Raw genomic sequence first — 21,529 nt, 5'->3', positions numbered from 1 at the left:
TTTTGGTGTGGGATTCAGAAACCAAGCCCTGGGTGCTGTTGGTGTTCATTCCTCTCCTGGGGTGGCGTTGCTTCTGGGCCAGCAGACCCCACATTCGCTCCTTGGGATGTTGTTTTGTGGGATGGGTGTCCTGTACCTTGAGTGACTGACCCTCTGGGGACACCCCTCGAGGTGGCTGGGGGGAGCTGTGCCCATAGGCCACAGTGCGTGGGGGGCCACCTGCTTCGGAGGACACCCTGTTACTGATGGGAGCCCTCCCTTCTCAGGAGTCCAGTCGGCAGCAGTCAACGTCATCTGCGAGCTGGCCAGACGCAACCCCAAGAACTACCTTTCCCTTGCCCCACTCTTTTTCAAGCTCATGACCTCTTCCACCAACAACTGGGTCCTCATTAAGATTATCAAACTGGTAGGTGTTCTCCTGGCCTGCCCCACCCACTGCCAGAGGGCCTCTGGGTGTCCTTGGTGAGGGCCCCAGACCACTGTCCCATCCCTGCTGTGAGTGACCGCCAGCCTCTTCATCCCCTAGTTTGGTGCTCTGACCCCCTTGGAGCCAAGGTTGGGCAAGAAGCTGATCGAGCCTCTCACCAACCTGATCCACAGGTAGGCCTGGGGCCGGTGTGGGAGGGCGCCCCCAGGAGGAATGGGGGGAGTGGCAAGCAGGCCTGCAGGTCTGCCGTAGCCTGGAGCCATGTCCTTCGGCGCTCCTTTCCCCAGTCTGCAAACAGCCACAGTTGGTTAGTGGGGAGAGCTGTCCTGCTCAGCTCTGGGGCACAGGGGTTCTCACTGGTCGAGTTGAATAGCCTGAGGTGACCGTGTCCCCACCCAGTTCTAGAATGTTGTAGGAAACTTGGGGTGCCTATGGTTGAATCGTGGGGATGGAGCTTCCAAGTGCCAGGAGATCGTGCTCCTGGGATCCCCTGGGAGGTGGCCAATGGCTCAGGACACTGTTGGCTCTACTATCATTTATATGTTTATTTGACTGACGGGTGTTAGTTGTGGCACTCAGAGTCTTTAGTTGCAGAATGTGAACTCTTGTTCCCATGGAACTGCATGTTCCAGCATGCAGGATCTAGTTCCCCAACCAGGAATCGAACCTGGGCCCCCAGTATTAGGAGCGTGAAGTCTTAACCACTGGACCACCCAGGGAAGCCCTTGTTGTTGTTTGAAACAAATCAGTAGTCATTGTGAAGTAGCCATGGTTTTCAAAGCCTTCATGTGAGGCCCTCGGACTCGAGACCTGTTTTGTGGCTCGACGCTGGTGGCCCATTCTCTTGACCTTTGGGGGTTTGAACTAATGCATCACTGAGAATATCAGAGTGGAGTGGGTGGACACACCTGGTGCCTGAGTGACCTGGCAGGGGGCTAGGGTAGGTTGTGACTCTGTATTCCTCCTGCCAGGTCAGGCCACCTCCCTGTCAGAGTGAAACCAGCTAGCAGGGTCTGGGCTGCTAGAGAGGGCCCTTTGGGGAACTTGGCTTCTCTTCATGGGGTTCACAGAATCAGAAGATGAGTCCTTGGGCTCAGTGTTTTCCCTGAGACAGTTCCCTGGGGATCTTGTTGGGGTGAATGGGAGGCAGGCAGCCTCCGTCTTCCCGGCTCCTCTGTTTCCGTCTCCAGCACGTCTGCCATGTCCCTTCTTTACGAGTGTGTCAACACCGTCATTGCAGGTGAGTGCTGGGGTGACCCGCTCTGGATCAGGGTGCTGTCACCGGCTAGGGGGCTGTTCCAGGACCTCACCAGCAGGTGCAGACACCCCTGGAGTTGAGGTTCCCACTTGGGAAGTTGCCTGGTCTGGTCCTGTGGACCTGTCAGCAACTGGACACTGCTGTGGCCAAAACCTTTGCCGCCTCAGGCTCCATTGATAAACGCTGCACTGCCACCAGCAAGACTGTCTTCCTGAGCATTCTGGAGCAGGCCTCAGGCTGCTTCTCGTGTGGTGTCCTGCATAGGAGCTGCAGCCAGGAGGGTCCTTGGAGGGTACCTGTATGCCCTCCCCACACAATCTGCTAGAGCCCGTTAGCTGTGGGTCACTTGTCCCTGGAGCCCCATTTCCTATAGGTGGGAAGAAGGAGGTGGTGGCGGGAGGATTCAGTGTCTCATTGGCTGTCCCTGCCTGGAGCTTGGGCTGCTCCTCAGAGACCCACGGGCCACTATAAGTTCAGCGAGGCTCAGGAAGCTGGCCCCGGGCCCACACTCATGACCACCGCATGGGCCATGAGTATCACCGAGGATCAGCAACGGTCACAGAGAGGAAGGGCGAGCATGGGACTTGGGAGCAGGGGAGGCTGGCTGGAGAGTGGCCCTTTTGTGTGGGAAGGTCCACAAGGAGGACTGAGGTGGGGCGGGACCGCAGACAGCCCCGGCCCTGGCCATGGGCAGAGTGAGTGAGGATGCAGATAGGAGATGGCCTGTTCCATCGCACATCACAGTCAGCAGGTCCCAGGCAGGGTGGCCTACGGGCCTGCCCCCGACAGGGGCCTTGGGTCCCCGGGCACTGTGGTCTGCTCCCCGGGCCAGTCACGTGGGCCCTCACCCAGTGGTCTGTTTCAGTGCTCATCTCCCTGTCATCCGGCATGCCCAACCACAGCGCCAGCATCCAGGTATGTCCCAGGACCCAGGCTCCCCTCCTGGCTCCAGGTCACAGCTCCATGTGGGCATAGATGTGAGCAGTATTACTCTTCTCTTTGCAGCTCTGCGTTCAGAAATTGAGGATATTGATAGAAGACTCTGATCAGAACTGTGAGTTGCTTGTCCCTCCAGGCTCTGCAGGGCCTGGGGGTGCCGCTACACATCTGCACAGTGGCCTGGTGTCTTGCTGTGTGGCTCAGCCCTTTGCCCATTGAAAGTGTCTTTGAACTCAGCCCTCTGCTCGCATCCATGGGGAGGCAGGACCTGACTGCAGGGAGGGGTGGGGAGGCTATGGCAGCACAGGGGAGACGTCAAGGGTGCACCAAGGCCCGGTAGGAGCAGGCCGGGCGTTGGCAGACCTCGCCATGGGCCTGCAGTCTCCTTGGAGGTTAACCAGACAGGCACTCCTGATGGCGCTCCAGATCTGTTGGTTTTGAGCAGAGGTCACCAAATTCTTCCTGGGAAGGGCCAGGGAGTAACTCAGGTCAACTCTGCAGGCCGTATGGTCTCTGCCAGGGTAGCATAGAAGTTGCCTGGCGAGTGTTGGCAGCATGTCACGTGCCAGTGATGCTGCTGTGGATACGGGCTGTGGCTGGACCTGACCTGTGGCCCAGTTGGCTGCCCCTGGCGTAGACAATCGTGTGTTTGGGGTGCTAGAGGTTGGCAGTGAGGGGAGCCTGGTGCCTGGGAGATGTGGCCAACGGTGCCCAGGTGGTTGGGGTGTAGTTGCAGCCTGGCCTCGCCCTTGAACCTCATGCAGGTGTGACAACTGCCCACTGTCTCTGCAGTGAAGTACCTGGGGCTCCTGGCCATGTCCAAGATCCTGAGGACGCACCCCAAGTCTGTGCAGGCACACAAGGATCTCGTGCTGCAGTGCCTGGACGACAAGGATGAGTCCATCCGCCTGCGGGCCCTCGATCTCCTGTACGGAATGGTGCGTGCCAGCCCTGCCGCCCACACTGCCCCCCTGCCAGCCTGCCCCCTCCCTCACTGTCGCTGCCCCCAGGTGTCCAAGAAGAACCTGATGGAGATTGTCAAGAAGCTGATGACCCACGTGGACAAGGCCGAGGGCACGACCTACCGTGACGAGCTGCTCACCAAGATCATCGACATCTGCAGCCAGTCCAACTATCAGCACATCACCAACTTCGAGTGGTGCGGCCTGGGGGCCGGCGGGGCCGGGGCAGGGTGCCGGGGTGGCGGTGGGGCTGGCGGGGCCCTTCACAGACCCGTCCCGCAGGTACATCAGTATCCTCGTGGAACTGACGCGGCTGGAGGGCACCCGCCACGGCCACCTCATTGCCGCACAGATGCTGGATGTGGCCATCCGCGTGAAGGCCATCCGCAGGTTCGCCGTGGCACAGATGTCCGCGCTGCTTGACAGCGCGCACCTGGTGGCCAGTAGCCCGCAGCGCAGCGGCATCTGCGAGGTGCTCTACGCGGCTGCCTGGATTTGCGGGGAGTTCTCCGAGTGAGTGGAGGGTGGCCGTGGTCTCTTCCTCCAGGTCCCCTCCCTGAGCCCCAGCTCCAGGTGGGGGATCACAGCGGGTGGCAGGAGCCTGGGACACGGAGCTGTTGGGGTCGCCACTCACCAACCCTCCCATCCCCCAGACACCTGCAGGAGCCCCAGCAGACACTGGAGGCCATGCTGCGGCCCAAGGTCACCACGCTGCCCGGACACATCCAGGCGGTGTACGTGCAGAACGTGGTCAAGCTGTATGCGGCCATCTTGCAGCAAAAGGAGCAGGCGGCAGATGTGTCCGCAGCCCAGGAGGTCACCCAGCTCCTGGTGGAGCGGCTGCCACAGTTCGTGCAGAGTGCGGACCTGGAGGTCCAGGAGCGGGTGAGCAGTGGCTTGTCCATCTGAGGGCAGTTCAAGGGGGGGGCCCTTTTGTGGTTCCCCACTCCTGGCCGGGGGCAGGGCTGGCCAGTTTGGTGCCCCTGTGCTGGGGAGGCCCCAGGTGGTCTCATAGGAGCAGCCTGGCGGGGGGCAGTGGGGATGGGAGACGGTGAGGGAGTGGGAGGCCGTGGAACGTGAGTGGTCAGCCCGAGCAAGATGCAGCAAAGGTGACTGCGGATCCTGGTGGGTGCCGATGGAGGGTGGAGGAGAGCTGGTTCACGAGAGCTTGGGGTGGCAGCTAGGCACTAGTGGCCTGGCAGCCTGTTTCACGAGCCCTATAGTGATGCAGGCCCCAGTGGTCTCTGCAGTCGTGGTCAGGTGTTGGGCGTGAGCTTGTCTGTCGGCTGAGGGCCGTGAGCCCGGGTTGGCTGTGGTCCCATCCCTGAAGCTGAGAGAAGGCACCCTGGTGCCTCCCAGGGGTCGGGGGCCATGTTCTTGGAGCGATTGCCCAATGGGGTGGCACTCCTTCAGCCCCGTAACCCTTTATCTTGCTCAGAACCCGGTTTTTGTCACTAACTCTTTCTGAAGGAGATGGCAACAGGTCTGTGTTTTTCTGGCTAGGCCCCATGGCCAAGTGGCTCCTCATAGAGCCTTCCAGACATTCTCAGCCAGGCTCTAGTCAGGAGCAGCGAGGTGTCTGTGTGTGCTGTGCCCTGTAAGGGCTGAGTGGCCTTCAGGGCCGGTCCTCCAGGGTCACCTCCTGACTCCTCTGGGGCCCCCACAGGCATCCTGCATCTTGCAGCTGGTCAAGCATGTGCAGAAGCTTCAGGCCAAGGACGTGCCGGTGGCAGAGGAAGTGAGTGCCCTCTTTGCCGGGGAACTGAACCCGGTGGCTCCCAAGGCACAGAAGAAGGTTCCAGTCCCCGAAGGGTAAGTGTGCGGCCATTAGCAGACCTGGGGCCAGGTGGCATGAGGGGCCCCCCAGGCTTCTGTCCAGCCGGTAGTGGTGGAGGGAACGGAAGGACGTTCCCTGAGATCAGGAGACCAACTCCTCACACAGTGCAGGGTGCTTGGCTGCTTCTCTGGGGCTCTGCTGTCCCCATCCTGGTGCTGACCCTGAGAAGGTAAGTGGGCGGTCCTTGCCTATCGACCTTGGGGCGGTCAAGCTCCACCGTCCTTGGTCTGTCCTCTGTGCCCACGGCCACTGCCTGGCCTTCATGTCCTGGTCTCCAAGGGGACAGCAGTGTCCAGGGCCGGGCCTGCAAGCCAGAGCCACCACGTGAACCCTGTGTCCCACAGCCTGGACCTGGATGCCTGGATTAACGAGCCACTCTCGGACAGCGAGTCTGAGGATGAGAAGCCCAAGGCCATGTTCCAGGACGAGGAGCAGCGACACACCAAGCCACGGGCGCCCGAGGCAGATGAGCAGGAGCTGGCCCGGGTGAGGCAGGGCAGTCGCTCTGGCCTGTGGCCCATGCCCCTCTGGGCAGACCTTGGGTGGGCTTGTTCTCTTGGGCCAGAGCTCCCCAGGGAGAGCTGTGGGTCCTGACCGTTGCCCTTTTGGGTGTGGGGCCTGGGGACAACGTGCGGACTTGGGTATGAGATGTGCATCGTTTCCTCCTCTGCTCCTCCCCTACCCCAGCCATGGAGCTCCCGGGTGGTTCCATCCCTGTGCCCCAGCCATGGAGCTCCCGGGTGGTCCCACTGGCCGCCCCTCTCCATCCCTCCCCTGCTGGCTTCCCTCTCTGTTGGCCCAAAGCCAACAGTGAAAGTGGCGAGGGGTCCTGTCCCCTAGGTCTGGCTTGTGCAGGTAGTCTGGGAGGGTACAGGGCGAGCACTCCGCACACCCACTGATGTGCTCACTGAATCCTGTCCCGCAGCGCCGCGAGGCCCGCAGGCAAGAGCAGGCCAACAACCCGTTTTACATCAAGAGTTCCCCGTCCCCCCAGAAGGTAAGGCTGGACTCCTTGTTCTGGAGGTACGGGCCAGGGCCCCATCTGCTCTCCATCCCTGGGCCGTGTGAGGCTGTCAGCTGGTCCAGGGGCAGGACCACAAGGGGCCCCCAGTAGCAACAAGCGGGGAGGAAGTTCTGCGTGGTTGAGCTCAGGCTCCTCTGCCTTAGCGGGAAGTGAGTGAGCACGAGGGACATGGGGTTTTTGCAAGTGCTACTGCCACCATCTGTCCCCCTCCAGCCAGCAGACCTGTCGGCTGCCTTGGGCTCCCCCAGGGAGACATGGCTCCACGTGTGTCAGGCTTGCTGATGCCCGCTTTCCAGAGGCAGGAAGCCCTGTGTTTCTGTGCTTCCAAAGTATGACTTTCAACTTGAAAAAAGATTCAAATGAAAAAACGGGCAAGTCTTGCTCCCGTCTTGTACTCCCTGCACTGACAGACCCGCCCCTCTCCATGAGCCCTGCTCTGCAGCTTCAGCGTCATGCTGGGCCCTCTGCCCTGCATGGTGATCAGCCTTGCTGTCTCCCCACAGCGGTATCAGGACGCGCCAGGCGTGGAGCACATCCCCGTGGTGCAGATCGACCTCTCGGTGCCCTTGAAGGTGCCAGGCAAGTGTCTGCGTGGGGTGAGGGTGTTGCGGACCAGCTTCAGACCTGCCTCAGCTCTGGCTCTGTCCAGCCAGCATCCTCCCCTCCATTGCCCTGCCAGCAGGGGTTGTGTACACGGGTCCCTAGGTCCAGGGTCCAGGGCCCTACACCGCCCTGGGCCCCCTGTCTGCATCCCAGTAGTCAGGGCAGTGTCCCCCAGGTGGGGGCAGGGCGTGGCTCTCAGGCTGTGGGGTGAGCACCCACGTCCCAGCAGGGATGCCCCTATCGGACCAGTACGTGAAGCTGGAGGAGGAGAGGCGGCACCGGCAACGGCTGGAGAAGGATAAACGGAAGAAGAAGAAGCGGGAGCGCGAGCGCCGTGGCACGCGGCGTCACAGCTCGCTACACACGGAGAGTGACGAGGACATCGCACCTGCCCAGCGCGTGGACATTGTCACCGAGGAGATGCCTGAGGTCAGTTGCCCACCCCGCCCCTAGGCCCCTGGTCAGCTCTACCCTGTGTGATGTGAGCACCTCCTGCACTTCTGTTCCATTAACTGTCTGATCCACCGCTCACGCTGAGTGCCAGGCCCCAGATCAGATGCTCTCATGGGTGTGGACCTGCTGGTTTGTCTGTGAGAAGGGAGGTGGGGGCCCAGTGGGGTTGTGGGGAGGGTGGGTTGATCCAGACACAGCATTGCTGTCATCCCTCAGAACGCCCTGCCCAGTGACGAGGACGACAAAGATCCCAATGACCCTTACAGGGCCCTGGACATCGACCTGGATAAGTAAGTACTGGGAGTAAGGCCAGGGCAGCTGCCCATGGGGCTGGACGTGGCCTGGGTTCCCCGCGTTGTGGTCCCTCCCCCTGTCCTCTCTTGATTGCTCAGCATGGCCTGAGGTAAGGGTCCTGGCAGCAGAGTGGGCTACTTCCCTCCAGGCCTCATCCCAGGCCACTCATCCTATGACCACCCCCAGGCCCCTAGCTGATAGTGAGAAGCTGCCCGTCCAGAAACACAGAAACGCTGAGACCTCCAAGTCCCCTGAGAAAGAGGATGTCCCCCTCGTGGAGAAGAAGAGCAAGAAACCCAAGAAGAAGGAGAAGAAGCACAAGGAGAAGGAGCGAGAGAAGAAGAAGAAGGTGGAGAAGGTGAGAGGCCAGGCTCACTTGTCTTATCAGACGGGGTGGGGCAGGGATGTCCTGGGCTGTTACCTCCCCTCCCCCATGGTGTGTGTGTCCTGCACATGGAGGGAGGGTTCGGCAAAGCTACCACGCACAGGTTGTGTTACCTCGCTCCCGAGCAACACGACTTTGCCTGGATGTGTGGTTCCGGTAGGTGCCTGGACCCATGGCAAGAGAGCTGGAGTCACCACTGGCTCCCAGCGCACTCAGGTCCCGTGGGGCTTAGTGTCCTGTGCCTGTCAGGGCAGCCGTGCCTTCTCAGGGCCCGTCCAGCTTCTCCAGCTAAAGGCCTGTGTTCCTGTGGTTTCAGGGTGAGGACTTGGACTTCTGGCTGTCTACTACGCCACCTGCTGCCACACCAGCCCCGGTAAGAGCCTGGTTGTGACTTGTGCTGACTGCAAGTGCTCCTCAGCTGGACACCCGTGCTTTTCAGCCTTGGATAGCTTAGAGGCATTAGGGGGCCCCCACTCACTGGGGGCAGAGGGATGTGGGGTGATCCTCAGGTAGACCAGCCAGGTCTGGGCCGGCTTAGTCCCATGCTCAGGGTCTTGTGCAGGCAATGGTTTCGTGGTGGGCCCTTGTCTCAGGGCCAGGCAGCAGCCTTGGGCAGCGGCTTCGTGTCTGTGTCTGGGGCCTGGTGGCTCTGGGGTCTTCTGGACCAGTGCTAGCCAGCCTCATGCCAGGCCTCCTCTCCTGTGTGCTGGCCACCAGCACTTGGAGGGGGAGCCATATACCGTCAGGAGGGAGGCTTATCAGGGCAGGGTATTCCAGGGCAAGGCAGGTCAGGGGGCGCAGGACTCCCCATCCTGGGCCTCGGCTGCCTTTGAAGTCCCCCACCACCAACCCTGGCCTGGCCCCCCATAGGAAGAGCTGGAGGTGAACACCACAGTCACTGTCCTGAAGGCGGGGCAGGAGGAGCCCCGGGGAGAGGAACAGGACGCCGATGAGGACAGGGAGCAGGACCTGGAGAAGGTGGGGGCGCGTGTGCGGGGGCTGGGCTGGGGGCAGCGCTCCCGCACTGCTGGGGCTCCTAACAGCAGTCTCCTGTTGCCAAGCTCGCTGAGTCCTAATTGCGCAGTGCTGTTGGGCTGTGGCTCGTTAGAGGAGCCCAGGGCTGACTCAAGCCTGTTCCCGCTCCAGAAACCCTCCAAGCACAAGAAGAAGAAACACAAGAAAGACAAGGAGGAGCGGCCCAAGGACAAGAGGAAGTCCAAGAAGGTGCTGCCAACGGACGAGGAGGCTGCTGAGCCCGTGGAGAACGGCACACTGGATGAGGAGCCCCTCCCGGTGAGGGTCCTCCCAACCCAGCCGGTGCTGGAAGCCTCTGGGACGTGGGGTCTCCCTGTCCCCCCGTTCTCACGCTCCTGATGTTTCCTGATCGGCAGCCCTCACCATCATTCTCAAGTCCTCACTGCCCTGCCCAGAGCTGACATGTTTCTCTTTTGTCCACAGCCCATGTCCAGCTATACCCTTCTGGCTGAAAATTCTTACATCAAGATGGTAAGCGAAGCTTGACTTTCAGGAGGTGGGGCCAAGAGTGCTTGAGGCTCAGGGCTCCTTTCTCTGGACATGAGGGGGTGCCCACACTCTCTAGGCATGGGGTCCCCAGTGGCTCCCCTGCACCACTGACCCTGGGTCCTGCTCTACAGACGTACGACGTGCAGGGCAGCCTACAGAAGGACAGCCAGGTCACAGTCTCCGTGGTCCTGGAGAACCAGAGCGACAGCTTTCTCAAGAGCATGGAGCTCAACGTGCTGGACTCACTCAATGCCCGGCTGGCCCGGCCCGAGGGCTCCTCGGTCCACGACGGTGTCCCCGTGCCTTTCCAGCTGCCTCCTGGTGAGTGAGCCTGGGACAGCAGTGCTGGGGACAGACCCTGGCAGCCTTAACTCCCCGCCGCCTGCCCAGGTGACGGCATCCTGCACCACTCCTCAGGCCCATGTCTTGCCCGCACCAGGTATTTCCAACGAGGCCCAATTTGTGTTCACCATTCAGAGCATCGTCATGGCCCAGAAGCTCAAGGGGACCCTGTCTTTCATTGCCAAGGTACGGGGGTGGGTGCCCCAAGGGTCAGTCATGCACCCGAGCTCGAAGGCCCTGCCCCGCACCCCGTTGCCCTGCGCCCCCTCACCCTGCACCCCCTCTGCCCCATAGAACGACGAAGGCTCCACCCATGAGAAGCTTGACTTCAAACTGCACTTCACCTGCACCTCGTACCTGGTCACCACACCGTGCTACAGGTGCGCTGCCCTGCCTCCTGCCCCCAGCTCCCCGCTTTCCTGCCATTGGGGGCTCCAGACAGTCATCTCCACAATGCTCTCTGACCTGAGGAGAGGATGTGGGCGGGGTGTCAGGTGACCAGCTGGCACCTCAGGCTCAGCACATCCCCAGCAGCCCAAACAACAGGCCTGGCATCCCTCCCTGGACCAGACGCTGGACCAGACCCAGAACACGGGCAGGGCTGGGTCCTCTTGAGGCCTTGCACAGTGGCATGCAGATGGCTGCCCTCCTCTGTGGGCACACATGCTCGTCCTTCTCGCACATCTGCGTCCTGACCTCCTGTTCACACCAGGACCCCTATTACATTGCATTAGGGTTCTGTCACCAAACCCAGTCACATTCCCACGGCCTGGGTGTCAGGGCTGAAACTTAGGGGCTTTGGGGACACTGTTCAGGTGTTGACTTCTTACAGGACTGGTGCAGACCCTAAGCCACAGGCCCTCAGAGGAGGCGCCCACCCCCGGGCGGGGCCCCCTGTTGCCACCCTCTCTCTGTTCTTCCCACAGCGATGCCTTTGCCAAGTTGCTGGAGTCTGGGGACCTGAACATGAGCTCGATCAAGGTGGATGGCATTAGTATGTCCTTCCATAACCTCTTGGCAAAGATCTGTTTTCATCACCGTTTTTCTGGTAAGACTGGACATAGCTGATAGACTGCTTGGCCTTCTTCCCACACACAGGCCTCCCCCACTGCCTGGGGCTGGCCCAGCCTCACATCGCCCTCTCTTGCAGTTGTGGAGCGAGTGGACTCCTGCGCCTCCATGTACAGCCGCTCCATCCAGGGCCACCACGTCTGCCTCCTGGTGAAGAAGGTGAGCCCTCAGGGTCTGGAGGGCCCGCCCAGCTTCACCACTGTCCTCCAGCGGAGCTGCTCTGCTCTGAGTTCAGTCTGAGATGATTTTGCTGAAGGCTCTGACCCTGTGCTCCTGAGCAGTGTCAGCCTTTCCTCCGCCTGGCGCGTTCCCTCCTTGCACATCTCCTGGAAGAGGTCATGTTTAGTCAGTGTGTTTCTTGTGGCATATTATTGTAGAATTCAAGGAAAGCATCTGGGTCTGGGGAGTTCTTTTCTGAAAAGTTTTTATCTGCAAGTTCAGTTTTTTTTTTTTCATAACTGCTTTATTCTTTTTTAAAAATTTAATTTTGGTTGCTCCAGGTCTTTGTTGCTGCAGGCTTTCTCTAGTTGCAGTGAGCAGGGGCTACGCTCTAGTTTTGGTGCAAGGGCTTCTCATTGCATGGCTTCTCTTGTTGAGGAGCACGGACTCTAGGCACACGGGCTTAGTTGCCCCTCAGCAGGTGGGATCTTCCCAGACCAGGGATGGAATCTGTGTTCTCTGCATTGGCAGGTGGAGTCCTGTCCACTGGACCACCAGAGAAATCCTGTTTCTTTGATACTTTTAGGGTTCCTTCCTTTGTCTGTTTCTTACTGTGTGATTTTCAGTAGTTTGTAGTCTTCAAAGAAGTGGTTGGTTTCATCGGATTATGGAGGTGATGGTGGATCAAGTCATCTGGTTCTTTTCTTTTCCTTTTAGTGTCTGAGGGATCAGTGGTGATAAAAGCTTTCATTCCTGATATTGGTAATTGTCTCCTTTCCTTTTTCTTGGTTATCTTGGCTAGAAGGCTTATTTATCCATTTTGGAAGATCAGTTTAGTAGCCAGTTCTTTTGAAGAGTTGGAGAATTCCTTGGAGGTCCAGTGGTTAGAACTCTGCACTTCCACTGCCACTGGGTTTGATTCCTGGTTGGGGAACTGAGATCCCACAAGCAATGGCAGTGCAATGCATGTGTGATCAGTTGTGTTCTGCTCTTTGCAACCCCTTGGGCTGCAGCCCGTGAGGCTCCTCTGTCCATGGGATTCTCTAGGCAAGAATGCTGGAGTGAGTTGCCATTCCCTTCTCCAGGGGATCTTACTGACCCAGGGATTGAACTTAGGTCTCCTGTGTCTCCTGCTTTGGCAGGTGGGTTCTTGACCACTGAGCCATTTGGGAAGTCCCCACAAGCAATGAGGTATAGCAAAAAAAAAAAAAAATTTTTTTTACTGAATATTGCTGCACATCTCTATTTCTGCCTGCTTTGGATTTATTTTGCTCTTTTGCAAATACATAACGTGAAAACTTAGACCTTTCCAACAGGCCTGTCTCTTCTAATAAAGTCTTTAATGTTAGGAACTTTTCTCTAAATACTTGTTTAGCTGAACCCCACAGGATTTTATGATTCATTTTCATGTGTATACAGTTCCAAATACTTTCTATCACTACCTCCTCACTGACCTGTGGACTTATTTCTAAGCATCGGGAGAGTTCCCTGTTGCCTCCTGGCCCTTGGTTTCTGGTGTGACCTCTCAGGCCTCTGAAAGGTGCTGAGACTGGAGCTCTGTCCTGAGTGTGCTCCCTCTGGACAGCTGTTCTGTAGGTGTTCCTGCGATGTGTGTGTTACCCAGATCCTGCTGGTTGACTGCTTTTGATTCTTCTGGATCCTTGCAGATTTTCTCTCTGCCAGTCCTCCACGAGTGAGCAAGGAACATGAAGCCAGTGGTGGTCCGCTGGTCTACTGACTGTGGGCCGTTAGAATCGTGGATCTGGGCGAGTGGATCCCCTCACCAGTTGGCGTGTTCATCTCTGTCCTGTGGTGTGTCTTTGCTCTGAAGTCCACTTTGTCTGGTGTCAGTACAGCCATTCTGTGTGTGTGTCTGTGTGTGTGTGTGTGTGTTTTAATAACTTTTATTTATTTACTTGGGCTTCCCTGATAGGTCAGTTGGAAAGAATCTGCCTGCAGTGTATAGGAGACCCCGGTTGGACTCCTGGGTCGGGAAGATCTCCTGGAAAAGGGGATAGGCTTACCTACTCCAGTATTCTTGGGCTTCCCTTGTGGCTCAGCTGGTAAAGAATCCACCTGCAGTGTGGGAGACCTAGATTTGATCCCTGTGTTGGGAAGATCTCCTGGAAAAGGGAAAGTCTACCCACTCGAATATTCTGGCTTGGAGAATTCCATGGACTGTACAGTCCATGGGGTCACAGAGTCAGACACGACTGAGGGACTTTCACTTCACATTTATTTACTTACTTGTAGCACTGCTGGGTCTTTGTTGCTGCATGGGCCATTCTCTAGTTGTGGCACATGGGCTTGATTGCCCCTCAGCATGTGGGATCTTTCTAGACCAGGGATGGAACCCATGTCCTCTGCCTTGGCAGGCAGATTCTTTACCACTGAGCTACCAGGGAAGCCCTCTTGCTGTCATTTGGTCTGTGCTTATGTGGCAAATCCTTTGTGGTAAACCTGCCTTTATCCTTGTATTGGAAAGGATTTCTTATGGATACCATGTCCTGATTCATTCTGTCAGTCTCTTTCGGTTGTACTGTTCAGAGCATTGTGCTTAAAGTATTACTGATATTTTTGGGTTTGTCTTGCAGTTAGTTTGTTCCCTGTGTCTTTTCTTTCATCCTTCTGCTCTCGCCTTCTGTGGCGTATGTGAGCGTTACCGGTGTCCCACGTTATATGTTAACAGAGTCTCTGTGTGTCTGGAGCTCTGGGGACTATATCCCCACCCTTGGTGTTCAGAGTCTACTTGGAGCTCAGGCGGAACATGAAAACCTCACACTGGCTTACCCTTGACCCTCCCCCTATATAGGAGGTGGTCTCAGGTTTTGCTTCTGCAGACACTGAAGGCACCTTTTACAGATTCCGGAGACCTCAGGAGACAAGACAGCGTCGTCTGCTCACCTGCGTGCCTGCTGTTTCTGTCGCTTTCACTGCTCATTCCACCCTTTATTCTGCCTCATTTCTCTCTGTCTAAAGAACTTTAGATCAGGTCTGTTGGCTGTGTGAGTTCTCTCAGTTTCCTTCATCCGATCATTCTTTGTTTTACTGTTTGTCAAGGCTGTTTTTGGTGAGTATAGAATTTTTGCTTTGATGTTTTTTTCTCACACAGTGCTTCAAAACTAGGCCATTTCCTTTTGGAATCTCGGTTTCCAATAGGGAATGTTTTCCCTTTATGAAGAAATGCATTGTTTCCCCTGGCTGTTTCAGGTTTTCCTTTGTTCTTGGTTTTAGCAGTTTGTGACATGTCTTGGTATTGACTTCATTGATCTGGGCAGTCTGCTGACAAAACCCTCCATCCACGTGGTGTCAGTTAAGCTGTTGGGAATGTAGGGAATTGAAACGGCGGCAGGGCCTCCCTTCCAGCATCTTCTCCTGCCAGTCCCTGGGGCTCTGGGCCCTGCACTGTGTCTGGACCCCTGTCCCTGCCCTCTTCTCATTGCGTACTGCCGAGATTAGAAATGAGGGGTTCGAGTGTGCTTTCAGTGGACTTAAACTTTAGTGATATTTCCACTCATCCTGCACAACCCTTACCAGAGGGGTTCCCTGGAAGGGGACCTAGCTCCTGTTAATAGTGTGGAGTCTGTTGAATGTGCTGATCTGTGCATTTCTGTCTTTTGCACAACTCAGTTCTCAGCTATGATTTTAGGTACCTTTTCAGCACTGCTTTCTCTGTCTCGGGTCCCTGTGATGTGAATCTTTGCTACTTCACCCACCTCCACCTCCTTTTCACTGGTCTGTTCAGATTGGATCATTTCCATTAATCTCTTGTCAGGGTCATAGACTCTTCTGTCACGCAAGTTCTGTTGTGTGCAGCTGGTATATTCCAGTCTAGAAGTTCCTTGGGTAGATGTTTATTTCTTCCTTTTCTTTGCTGAGATGTTGTGTTCTCCTGCTTGCTTCAGGGATGTATGTGATTGCTGATGGGAGGTTCTTGGAGTCACTACTTTAAAGCCTGTCAGGTGATTCTGACATCCATCTCTTCTCCGTGGGTATTTGTGGGTTATCTTTTCCACGTGAGCTAAGATTTCCGTGGTCTTGGAGTGCCGAGTGATTTTGGAAGTTTTGAATTGGAGTCTGTGGGCCTTCTTCACACCTGTGGAGTAGGTTGGCACTCAGGTTCATCTGCAGGACATCTGGTGCTACACTCAGCTGTTCCCTGTGCCCCTGAGGGGCTGGGCCAGGCAGGGGCTGTGTGTCCTTTGCAGGGCTGGGATCCCTGCCTTGGCCAGAGCATCAGTCCTGAGCCCCTGCAGTTCTGGCCTCTCCAGGTCCTACAGCTCCTCCCATGGGGTGTGGGAGATACGGGGTGTGGTGTGCCTGCTCTGTCCTACCTGGAGCCCCTCTTCTTGGTTATCAAACACCCCAGAATAGAAGAGGCTTATCAGAGCACCCTGAAGTAGGAGAGGATGTCCAGAGGATGGCACCTCTTGAGTGCCAGCTGTCGTTTCCCTCACAGGGTGAAAAGTCGGTGTCAGTGGATGGGAAGTGCAGCGACCCCACGCTGCTGAGCAACCTGCTGGAGGAAATGAAGGAGACGCTGGCCACATGCTGAGTGCCACCTGCCGCAGGAGGGCGGCCACGTGCTGCACACACTGGGTCCAGCCAGGAGTTGACCAAGTCTGCCATCGTCCACTGTGTAGACCTCGCAGTTTACGTTACGTTGATTTACCTTGTCATCTTTTTTACTTTGCTTCTCTGTCCTCTCTGGCGAGCAGCAGCCCTTTCCAGTCCCCAAGCCAGCCAGGGCTCCTCTGGCTGGAGCGGACTGTGCCTGTGGCCACAGGGGCAGCCCGAGGGTGAGCGTGACCACTGTCGAGGCCAGGACCTGGCGGGGGCTGAATGGGGACCGGACAAAGTGGCGCGTCTCACTTCTGTCAAGTCGTCCGAATCCCACGAGTTCCCAGATTCCTGCCCGCAGGCCCTGGGAGTGGAGGCCGGGCCAGCTGTTCGAGGGAGACATTCCTCTTCACCCCACACCGAGGGTCACGTCCTCCCCAGGACACATGATGGGGCAGAGTCTTGCAGGCTGCCGTCCATCACATCCTGTTTGTTCCACCACCGTGTCCTGTGTATCTGCTGAGGGGGGTGCCCGGCAGGGATCCAGGGCCTTGGCCTCCGCACCCAGCTGGGTGCTGTGGTGAGTGGTGGAGAGCTACAGCTCTGGCTCCCCTGTCGTCACTGGATGCTCTGCAGGTCTGTGTCTGCACCTGTGGAAGGCCCGGGCCTGGCCCTGTTTCCTTGCTGGGAAGCATGTGGGTCCGGGGGTGGCTGGGCCCCTGAGATGTGCATCAGGGGCAGGAGGGACCCCAGCCCACCCCCGTGAGACTGAACTTTCCTCAAAGATGATGGTCCTCAATGACATTTTAACTTCTTTTGATGAAAACTGTCACTTTAGCATGTAGAGTAACCTATTACAGAATCCTGTGCAGTGATTCTAGAATCTCTAAATTGTATGATGTGTTATATAAGAATTTATTTGCTATCGACATTCCCGTGTAAAGGAGAGACATATCATGCTGCTGTAATGATTTTGTGTCAAGATGATCCAATAAACTTGCGAAACAGGCGTTTATCCACTGAGTCTCTTGCCTTTGGCAATGTATGCCCTGAGTAGAGGATTCTCCCCCAGTGTGGGGGGTCAGCATACAGCCAGACTTCTGGGGAGTCTTGCAGCACTCGGGGACAGGGGGGCCACAGGGCACCCTTGTGCAGGTTACATTGTGAAGCTATGGCGCCCCTGCCCTTCTGCCTGTACCTCTTACCCCTCCGGAGGGGTGTGGTCCTCTGGGCTCCTGGGCCCCAGCGGTAACAGCAAGGAGACACCTGATACCTATCCCCTCACAGGACTCCACGGGGCCCAGCAACTGCTGTCCCATTCCAGGGAATCCCTCTGGTAAAGGTTGTGCAGGATGAGTGGAAATATCACTAAAGTTTAAGTGCAATGAAAAAGCACACTTGAACCTCTCATTTCTAATCTTGGCAGCACGCAATGAGAAGAGGGCAGGGACAGGGGTCCAGATACAGTGTGGGGCCCAGAGCCCCAAGGATTGGCAGGAGCAGATGCTGGAAGAGAGGCCCTGCCGCTGTCTCAATTCCCTATATTCGCCACAGCCATACTGATGCCACGTGGATGGAAGGTTGTGTCAGCAGACAGCCCAGATCACCTCTAACCTGAAACCCAAAACGGGGGCAGTTGCAGAGCCCTGCACAAAGAAAGGCCCCTCGGTGGCCCCCGGGTCATTAGCCCATCCTGCTACGGTGTGTGGGCCCAGCTCAGGTCCTGGGCGTCTGAGTTCCCCAGTCTTCCACTCACCAGTCCCCTGACCTCAGTGCTCCTGGGCAAGTGGAGGCTAGCAGTCCATCAGTGAAACCTCGGCTGGAAGGCACCTCCACCCCGAGCAGAGGCCCCTTACCTGAGTAGGGAGGTTGGCAGCCACCCAGGCCAGGAAGGGCCCAGCCCAGGACTCCCAGAACTGCCAGACTTGCCATGGTGTGCTTCCATCCCCTCCCATCTGCTGGACCGAAGCTGAGCCCTGGATCGAGCCAGTGTGGGCCTGTCCTTTCACAGCCCACGTGGGGCATCTGAGAAAGAAGCCAGGCCATGGTGGTGACAGCAGGTGCCATGGTGCAGCTGATGTGACAGGAGCCCCAGGACGCACCGAAGCTGGCCCTGGTTTTTACCAAACAGCCTCCCCTTGAGTCATCCGAAGAGCCAGTTGCCCTGAAGGCTGGTTGTGTGCGGCCTGCCAGGTACTTTTTTTTTCCCGTGCTGGTTCTTTGTTGCTGTGCACAGGCTACTCTCTAGTTGTGGTGCACGCACCCCAGGGCATGCAGGCTTCAGTGGTTGCAGCACGTGGGCTTAGTTGCTGTGCGGCATGTGGGCTCTAGTTCCCTGATCAGGGATATAATGGTTATCCCCTGAACTGGCAGGCGGGTTCTTAACCACTGGACATTCCAGGTCCCTGGGAAGCCCTCCCTGCACCTGGCACACACCTCGCTTGGGTCCCAGCCCACAGCCCCAACAAGGACAGCTCTGGGAGGAGAAACATCAGGGATGTTTAATCATTCCATCACATGGCTGCGATCCTGCCCACATCTATGCTGCGCTATATACAAAGTCATCTATCTCCCATCCCCTCTCCCGGCCCTGGCCTGGCCCGGCCCCAGGCTCCAAGGCGGATGGGGCCCTCCAGGCAGCAGTAGGCCTGTTCCACAGGGTCTGGCCGAGCCGGTCCAGCGGAGTTCTGGCCCCGCACCGCGGCGCGACCGGTCTGGCCAGCCGGGCCGCCCTCAGTGCTGCGTCAGGCACTCGGAGGCGTTTTCCAGAGTCAGGTTGGCCAGGTGTGGGGGCTCCAGACACGTGAAGCTTGGTGATATCAAGCTGCAAGGAGATGGGGCGCCCCAGTCCTTCCTCTCCTGCCCTGCCTCGTCCTCCCTGGCGGACCTCTGCTGGGGCCCAGGCCCCTCGTCCCAGCGGGGGCATGTAGCAGGGCTCCAGACAGACCCTCGAGCTGGGCTTAGACACCAGTGGGGTCACACCCAACACTCTCACGACAGGGTCTGTGAAGGGAGCAGGGTGGGGCGGGGGCAGGAGGGCCTGGGGTTTTGACCTCTGGCTTAGGCAGAGCCCGCCCGGGTCCCTGTAGCTTCTGCCCACTGGGTGACTCACAAGGCTGGAGTGGTTCTGTGCCTCCAGGTGAGGAGGAGGGGAGCTCATGTTTATTCATGGCGTGATTACATGGATGTGATTGCCGAGGTGACATCCTGCCTGGCTGCACCCATCCCATACAATGCCCTGTCTGCCCCCACTGACCTGGAAAAGTCCACACTGCCCACACTCCCAGGAGGATGGGTCTGGGGGGACCTTACCTTGTATTGGTGTCCATTCTGAAATACATGACAGGGCTCTGGTTAGCTCCGAGCTTTGGGGGTAAGGCTGTGCCTGTGTTCCTCAGGCCCCTCCATGGGGGCACATGTTCACCAGGGGTGCCCTCACCAGCTCTGACCACAGCCCCACCACCCACCTGAGGCAGGGGTAGGGCCTGGGTCTGTGGGGACCCCCAAACCAGGATGTACACCCTTGTGCCAGCTGAGCTCAGAGACCCTGGGAGGTAGAGGCTCGGTCCCCAACACCAGGGCCAGGTGCTGTCTCCTGTGGCTGCCTGGGCACATACTTACCGGTGAGGGCACACGCACATTGCTCTTGGGGAGAGGGGACTTACTTGTGCCACTTATTTCTACAACGACAGCAGTTTTGGAGTCAGGGGCCAAGTGGCCTCAATCAGGATCCCCTCGCCCTGTGCCCAGCTGCCCCCACTCACATGTACTGGAGGAGGCCCTGCACTGCTCTCTCCCACTGTGCTGACGACCTGCAGGAACACAGGCATGGACACTCAGGGGCCAGCTGCAGGGCTCCGCTCCCCCTTACCCGGGTGATGAGGGGCCCCTTCAGGGAGAGAGCCTGGGACCCTGTGGGCAGGGGCCTCTCAGCACAGGCAGCTGCCCGCGCCTTAGCCCTACTCGCAGTTGTAGCCAAAGCAGACGACGTGCGAATCCGTGCAGTTGGTGCAGGAGATAGTCTCGTACTGGAAGATGCCTGAAACACACCAGAGGTGCTGCGGGCTCCCCTCACCCTCAGCCTTGGAGGCCCCAGCTGCTGCAGCACCCCACAGCCAGGACCAAGGCTCACTCACCACAGTGACGCTGACAGTCGATGCGGCCTGTGGTAGGGCAAGGGCACAGATGGTGCCTTATTAGGCCTGGCCTGTTCACCTGTTCCTTCCCAGCCCCCGCCTCCCAGGTTGCCCAAGGTTCAGCCCCTGTCCATTGGCCACTAAGGTGGGCCCCAGCCTTGCTGTTTTTGTCTGTGTTGCAGCATGTGGGATATAGTTCGTGACCAGGAATCTAACCTGGACTCCCTGCATTAGAAGCACGAAGTCTTAGTCACTGGACCACCAGGGAAGTCCCATTGTTTGTTGTCGTTCAGTCACGAAGTCATGTCCGACTCTTAGTGACCCCATGGACTGTAGCATGCCAGGCTCCAGGGCTTCTCCAAGCAAGAAGACTGGAGTGGGTTGCCATTTCCTTCTCCAGGGGGTTCTTCCCGACCCAGGGATCAAACCAGTGTCCCCTGCACTGGCAGGTAGGTTCTTTACCACTGAGCCACCAGGGAGTCCCCGGCCCCAGCCTGGGATGGGGCAAAGCAGATGGGAGGGTGGCAGCAAAGCTCTGAGGCCTCCAGGGACCCATAGGGGAGGCGGCAGGGATAGGTGGGATTTATCCATCAAGGTGTCCTGTTGGTGCCCACTGGATGAAACGGTTACCCCTGCAGAGAGCGGCCCTTTTCCCCCACCCCACCCCCAGTGGCCTTTCTGGGTCCTGACACCTGGCTGCACCACGCCGGACTCCCTGTTCACATTACTCCAGCCTGAGCCACACCCTGACCAGACTCTGGCCTGTAAGGAGACTGAAATACTCCCATGACCCTGGGTCCTCAGGGCTTGGGCAGAATCCTCCCCGCTGCCCCGCCAGCCCTCTCCTTCGCTCACTTTCAATGATGGCATTCTGGATGAGGTGCACCTGCTCCCGGAAGATAGCTCGCAGCTCGCTGGGGAAATACCCTGATAAGAGGAGGCGGAGAGGGGGCTGTCAGCCTCCGGCGGTCAGACTCAAGCGGCGGGTGGACTTTAAATGTCTGGGGGCGGTTGGGCTCTGCTTCATTTTCCAGCCCGCGGAGGTGGGCCCCTCACCCGGGAAATACATCTTTCCCTGGTACAGTTGATCCATCCTCTGGTACACGGCGTTCGCCACTTGGTTCAGCTTCTCCCGGGCTGGGGGCGGGAGAAGGAGGCGTGTGAGCCGCCTGGATCCGGGGTCTGGCCGGGCCGGGGGCTCCGCCCGTGCAGGACCCCCGCACTCACTGATCTCCGCGGGGATGGCCAGGTGCAGCTCCTTCATTGTGTCCTGGCTCCAGTCGCTCAGCAGAGAGCCCGACACGGGGATGTCGCCCACCCACCAGGACTTGAGGTTCACGTGATGGCGGTAGAAGGAAAACTTATCCGAGAAGTTACCATGGCAGTGCAAGCAGCCGCGGGCCAGCGCTGCTGTCAGGCCCAGGCACAGCAGCAGGGCCATGGCCCGCCCCCGCCCGCCGCCGACCAACCGACGGCGCCTCCCGCGCCACTCCCTCGTCCGCCGCGCACCAACCAACGGCGCCCCCGTGCCACGCCCCTCCGCCGCGCACCAACC

At 58.2% G+C, this 21,529-nt stretch overlaps 2 protein-coding genes across 3 annotated transcripts in view; one reads left to right on the top strand and one right to left on the bottom strand.

Moving 5' to 3' along the window:
- The window catches only part of AP3D1 (adaptor related protein complex 3 delta 1 subunit), a 33,373-nt gene extending 16,520 nt beyond the window's left edge, over positions 1-16,853 (top strand). The window contains exons 7-32 of the mRNA XM_005682607.3: positions 267-406; positions 527-600; positions 1,618-1,667; positions 2,551-2,600; positions 2,691-2,739; positions 3,417-3,562; positions 3,635-3,783; positions 3,869-4,099; positions 4,240-4,471; positions 5,253-5,398; positions 5,768-5,909; positions 6,349-6,420; positions 6,951-7,026; positions 7,280-7,479; positions 7,720-7,793; positions 7,984-8,155; positions 8,499-8,555; positions 9,053-9,160; positions 9,329-9,475; positions 9,641-9,688; positions 9,838-10,027; positions 10,146-10,234; positions 10,343-10,428; positions 10,975-11,096; positions 11,199-11,278; positions 15,738-16,853. Coding sequence (XP_005682664.1) covers positions 267-406; positions 527-600; positions 1,618-1,667; positions 2,551-2,600; positions 2,691-2,739; positions 3,417-3,562; positions 3,635-3,783; positions 3,869-4,099; positions 4,240-4,471; positions 5,253-5,398; positions 5,768-5,909; positions 6,349-6,420; positions 6,951-7,026; positions 7,280-7,479; positions 7,720-7,793; positions 7,984-8,155; positions 8,499-8,555; positions 9,053-9,160; positions 9,329-9,475; positions 9,641-9,688; positions 9,838-10,027; positions 10,146-10,234; positions 10,343-10,428; positions 10,975-11,096; positions 11,199-11,278; positions 15,738-15,833 — 3,026 coding nt within the window. The 3' untranslated portion in view covers positions 15,834-16,853. The remainder of the gene's footprint in view (positions 1-266; positions 407-526; positions 601-1,617; positions 1,668-2,550; positions 2,601-2,690; positions 2,740-3,416; positions 3,563-3,634; positions 3,784-3,868; positions 4,100-4,239; positions 4,472-5,252; positions 5,399-5,767; positions 5,910-6,348; positions 6,421-6,950; positions 7,027-7,279; positions 7,480-7,719; positions 7,794-7,983; positions 8,156-8,498; positions 8,556-9,052; positions 9,161-9,328; positions 9,476-9,640; positions 9,689-9,837; positions 10,028-10,145; positions 10,235-10,342; positions 10,429-10,974; positions 11,097-11,198; positions 11,279-15,737) is intronic.
- Positions 18,316-21,489, bottom strand: IZUMO4 (IZUMO family member 4). 2 transcript variants are annotated; one of them, XM_005682609.3, is made up of 9 exons: positions 21,202-21,489; positions 21,031-21,111; positions 20,830-20,901; positions 19,975-20,001; positions 19,802-19,877; positions 19,603-19,650; positions 19,504-19,518; positions 19,151-19,168; positions 18,316-18,662 (listed from the first exon to the last, which is right to left on the bottom strand). In XM_005682609.3, exons 1-9 carry the CDS (start codon positions 21,413-21,415, stop codon positions 18,572-18,574), a joined length of 642 nt encoding a protein of 213 aa, XP_005682666.1. In that variant the 5' UTR covers positions 21,416-21,489; the 3' UTR covers positions 18,316-18,571. The 2 variants fall into 2 exon arrangements, with proteins under 2 accessions (XP_005682666.1, XP_017906240.1); XM_018050751.1 differs by lacking the exon at positions 19,975-20,001 and having other exon boundaries at positions 21,202-21,441.

This window comes from Capra hircus, chromosome 7 (assembly GCF_001704415.2).
Source record: "Capra hircus breed San Clemente chromosome 7, ASM170441v1, whole genome shotgun sequence".
Taxonomy (NCBI): Eukaryota; Metazoa; Chordata; class Mammalia; order Artiodactyla; family Bovidae; genus Capra; species Capra hircus.
The sequence above is the reverse complement of the archived record's forward strand: the minus strand, read 5'-3'. Positions and strand labels throughout refer to the sequence as shown.

Bases quoted from the DNA above. Each gene is read 5' to 3' on its own strand.
- IZUMO4 (XM_005682609.3), bottom strand. From the start codon at position 21,415: ATGGCCCTGCTGCTGTGCCTGGGCCTGACAGCAGCGCTGGCCCGCGGC. The intron at 20,902-21,030 runs GTGAGGGGCCCA...TCCTCTTATCAG, and splicing joins GGGAAAGATGTATTTCCCGG to GGTATTTCCCCAGCGAGCTG. The intron at 19,878-19,974 runs GTGAGTGAGCCT...GGTGTGTTTCAG, and splicing joins CGACTGTCAGCGTCACTGTG to GCATCTTCCAGTACGAGACT.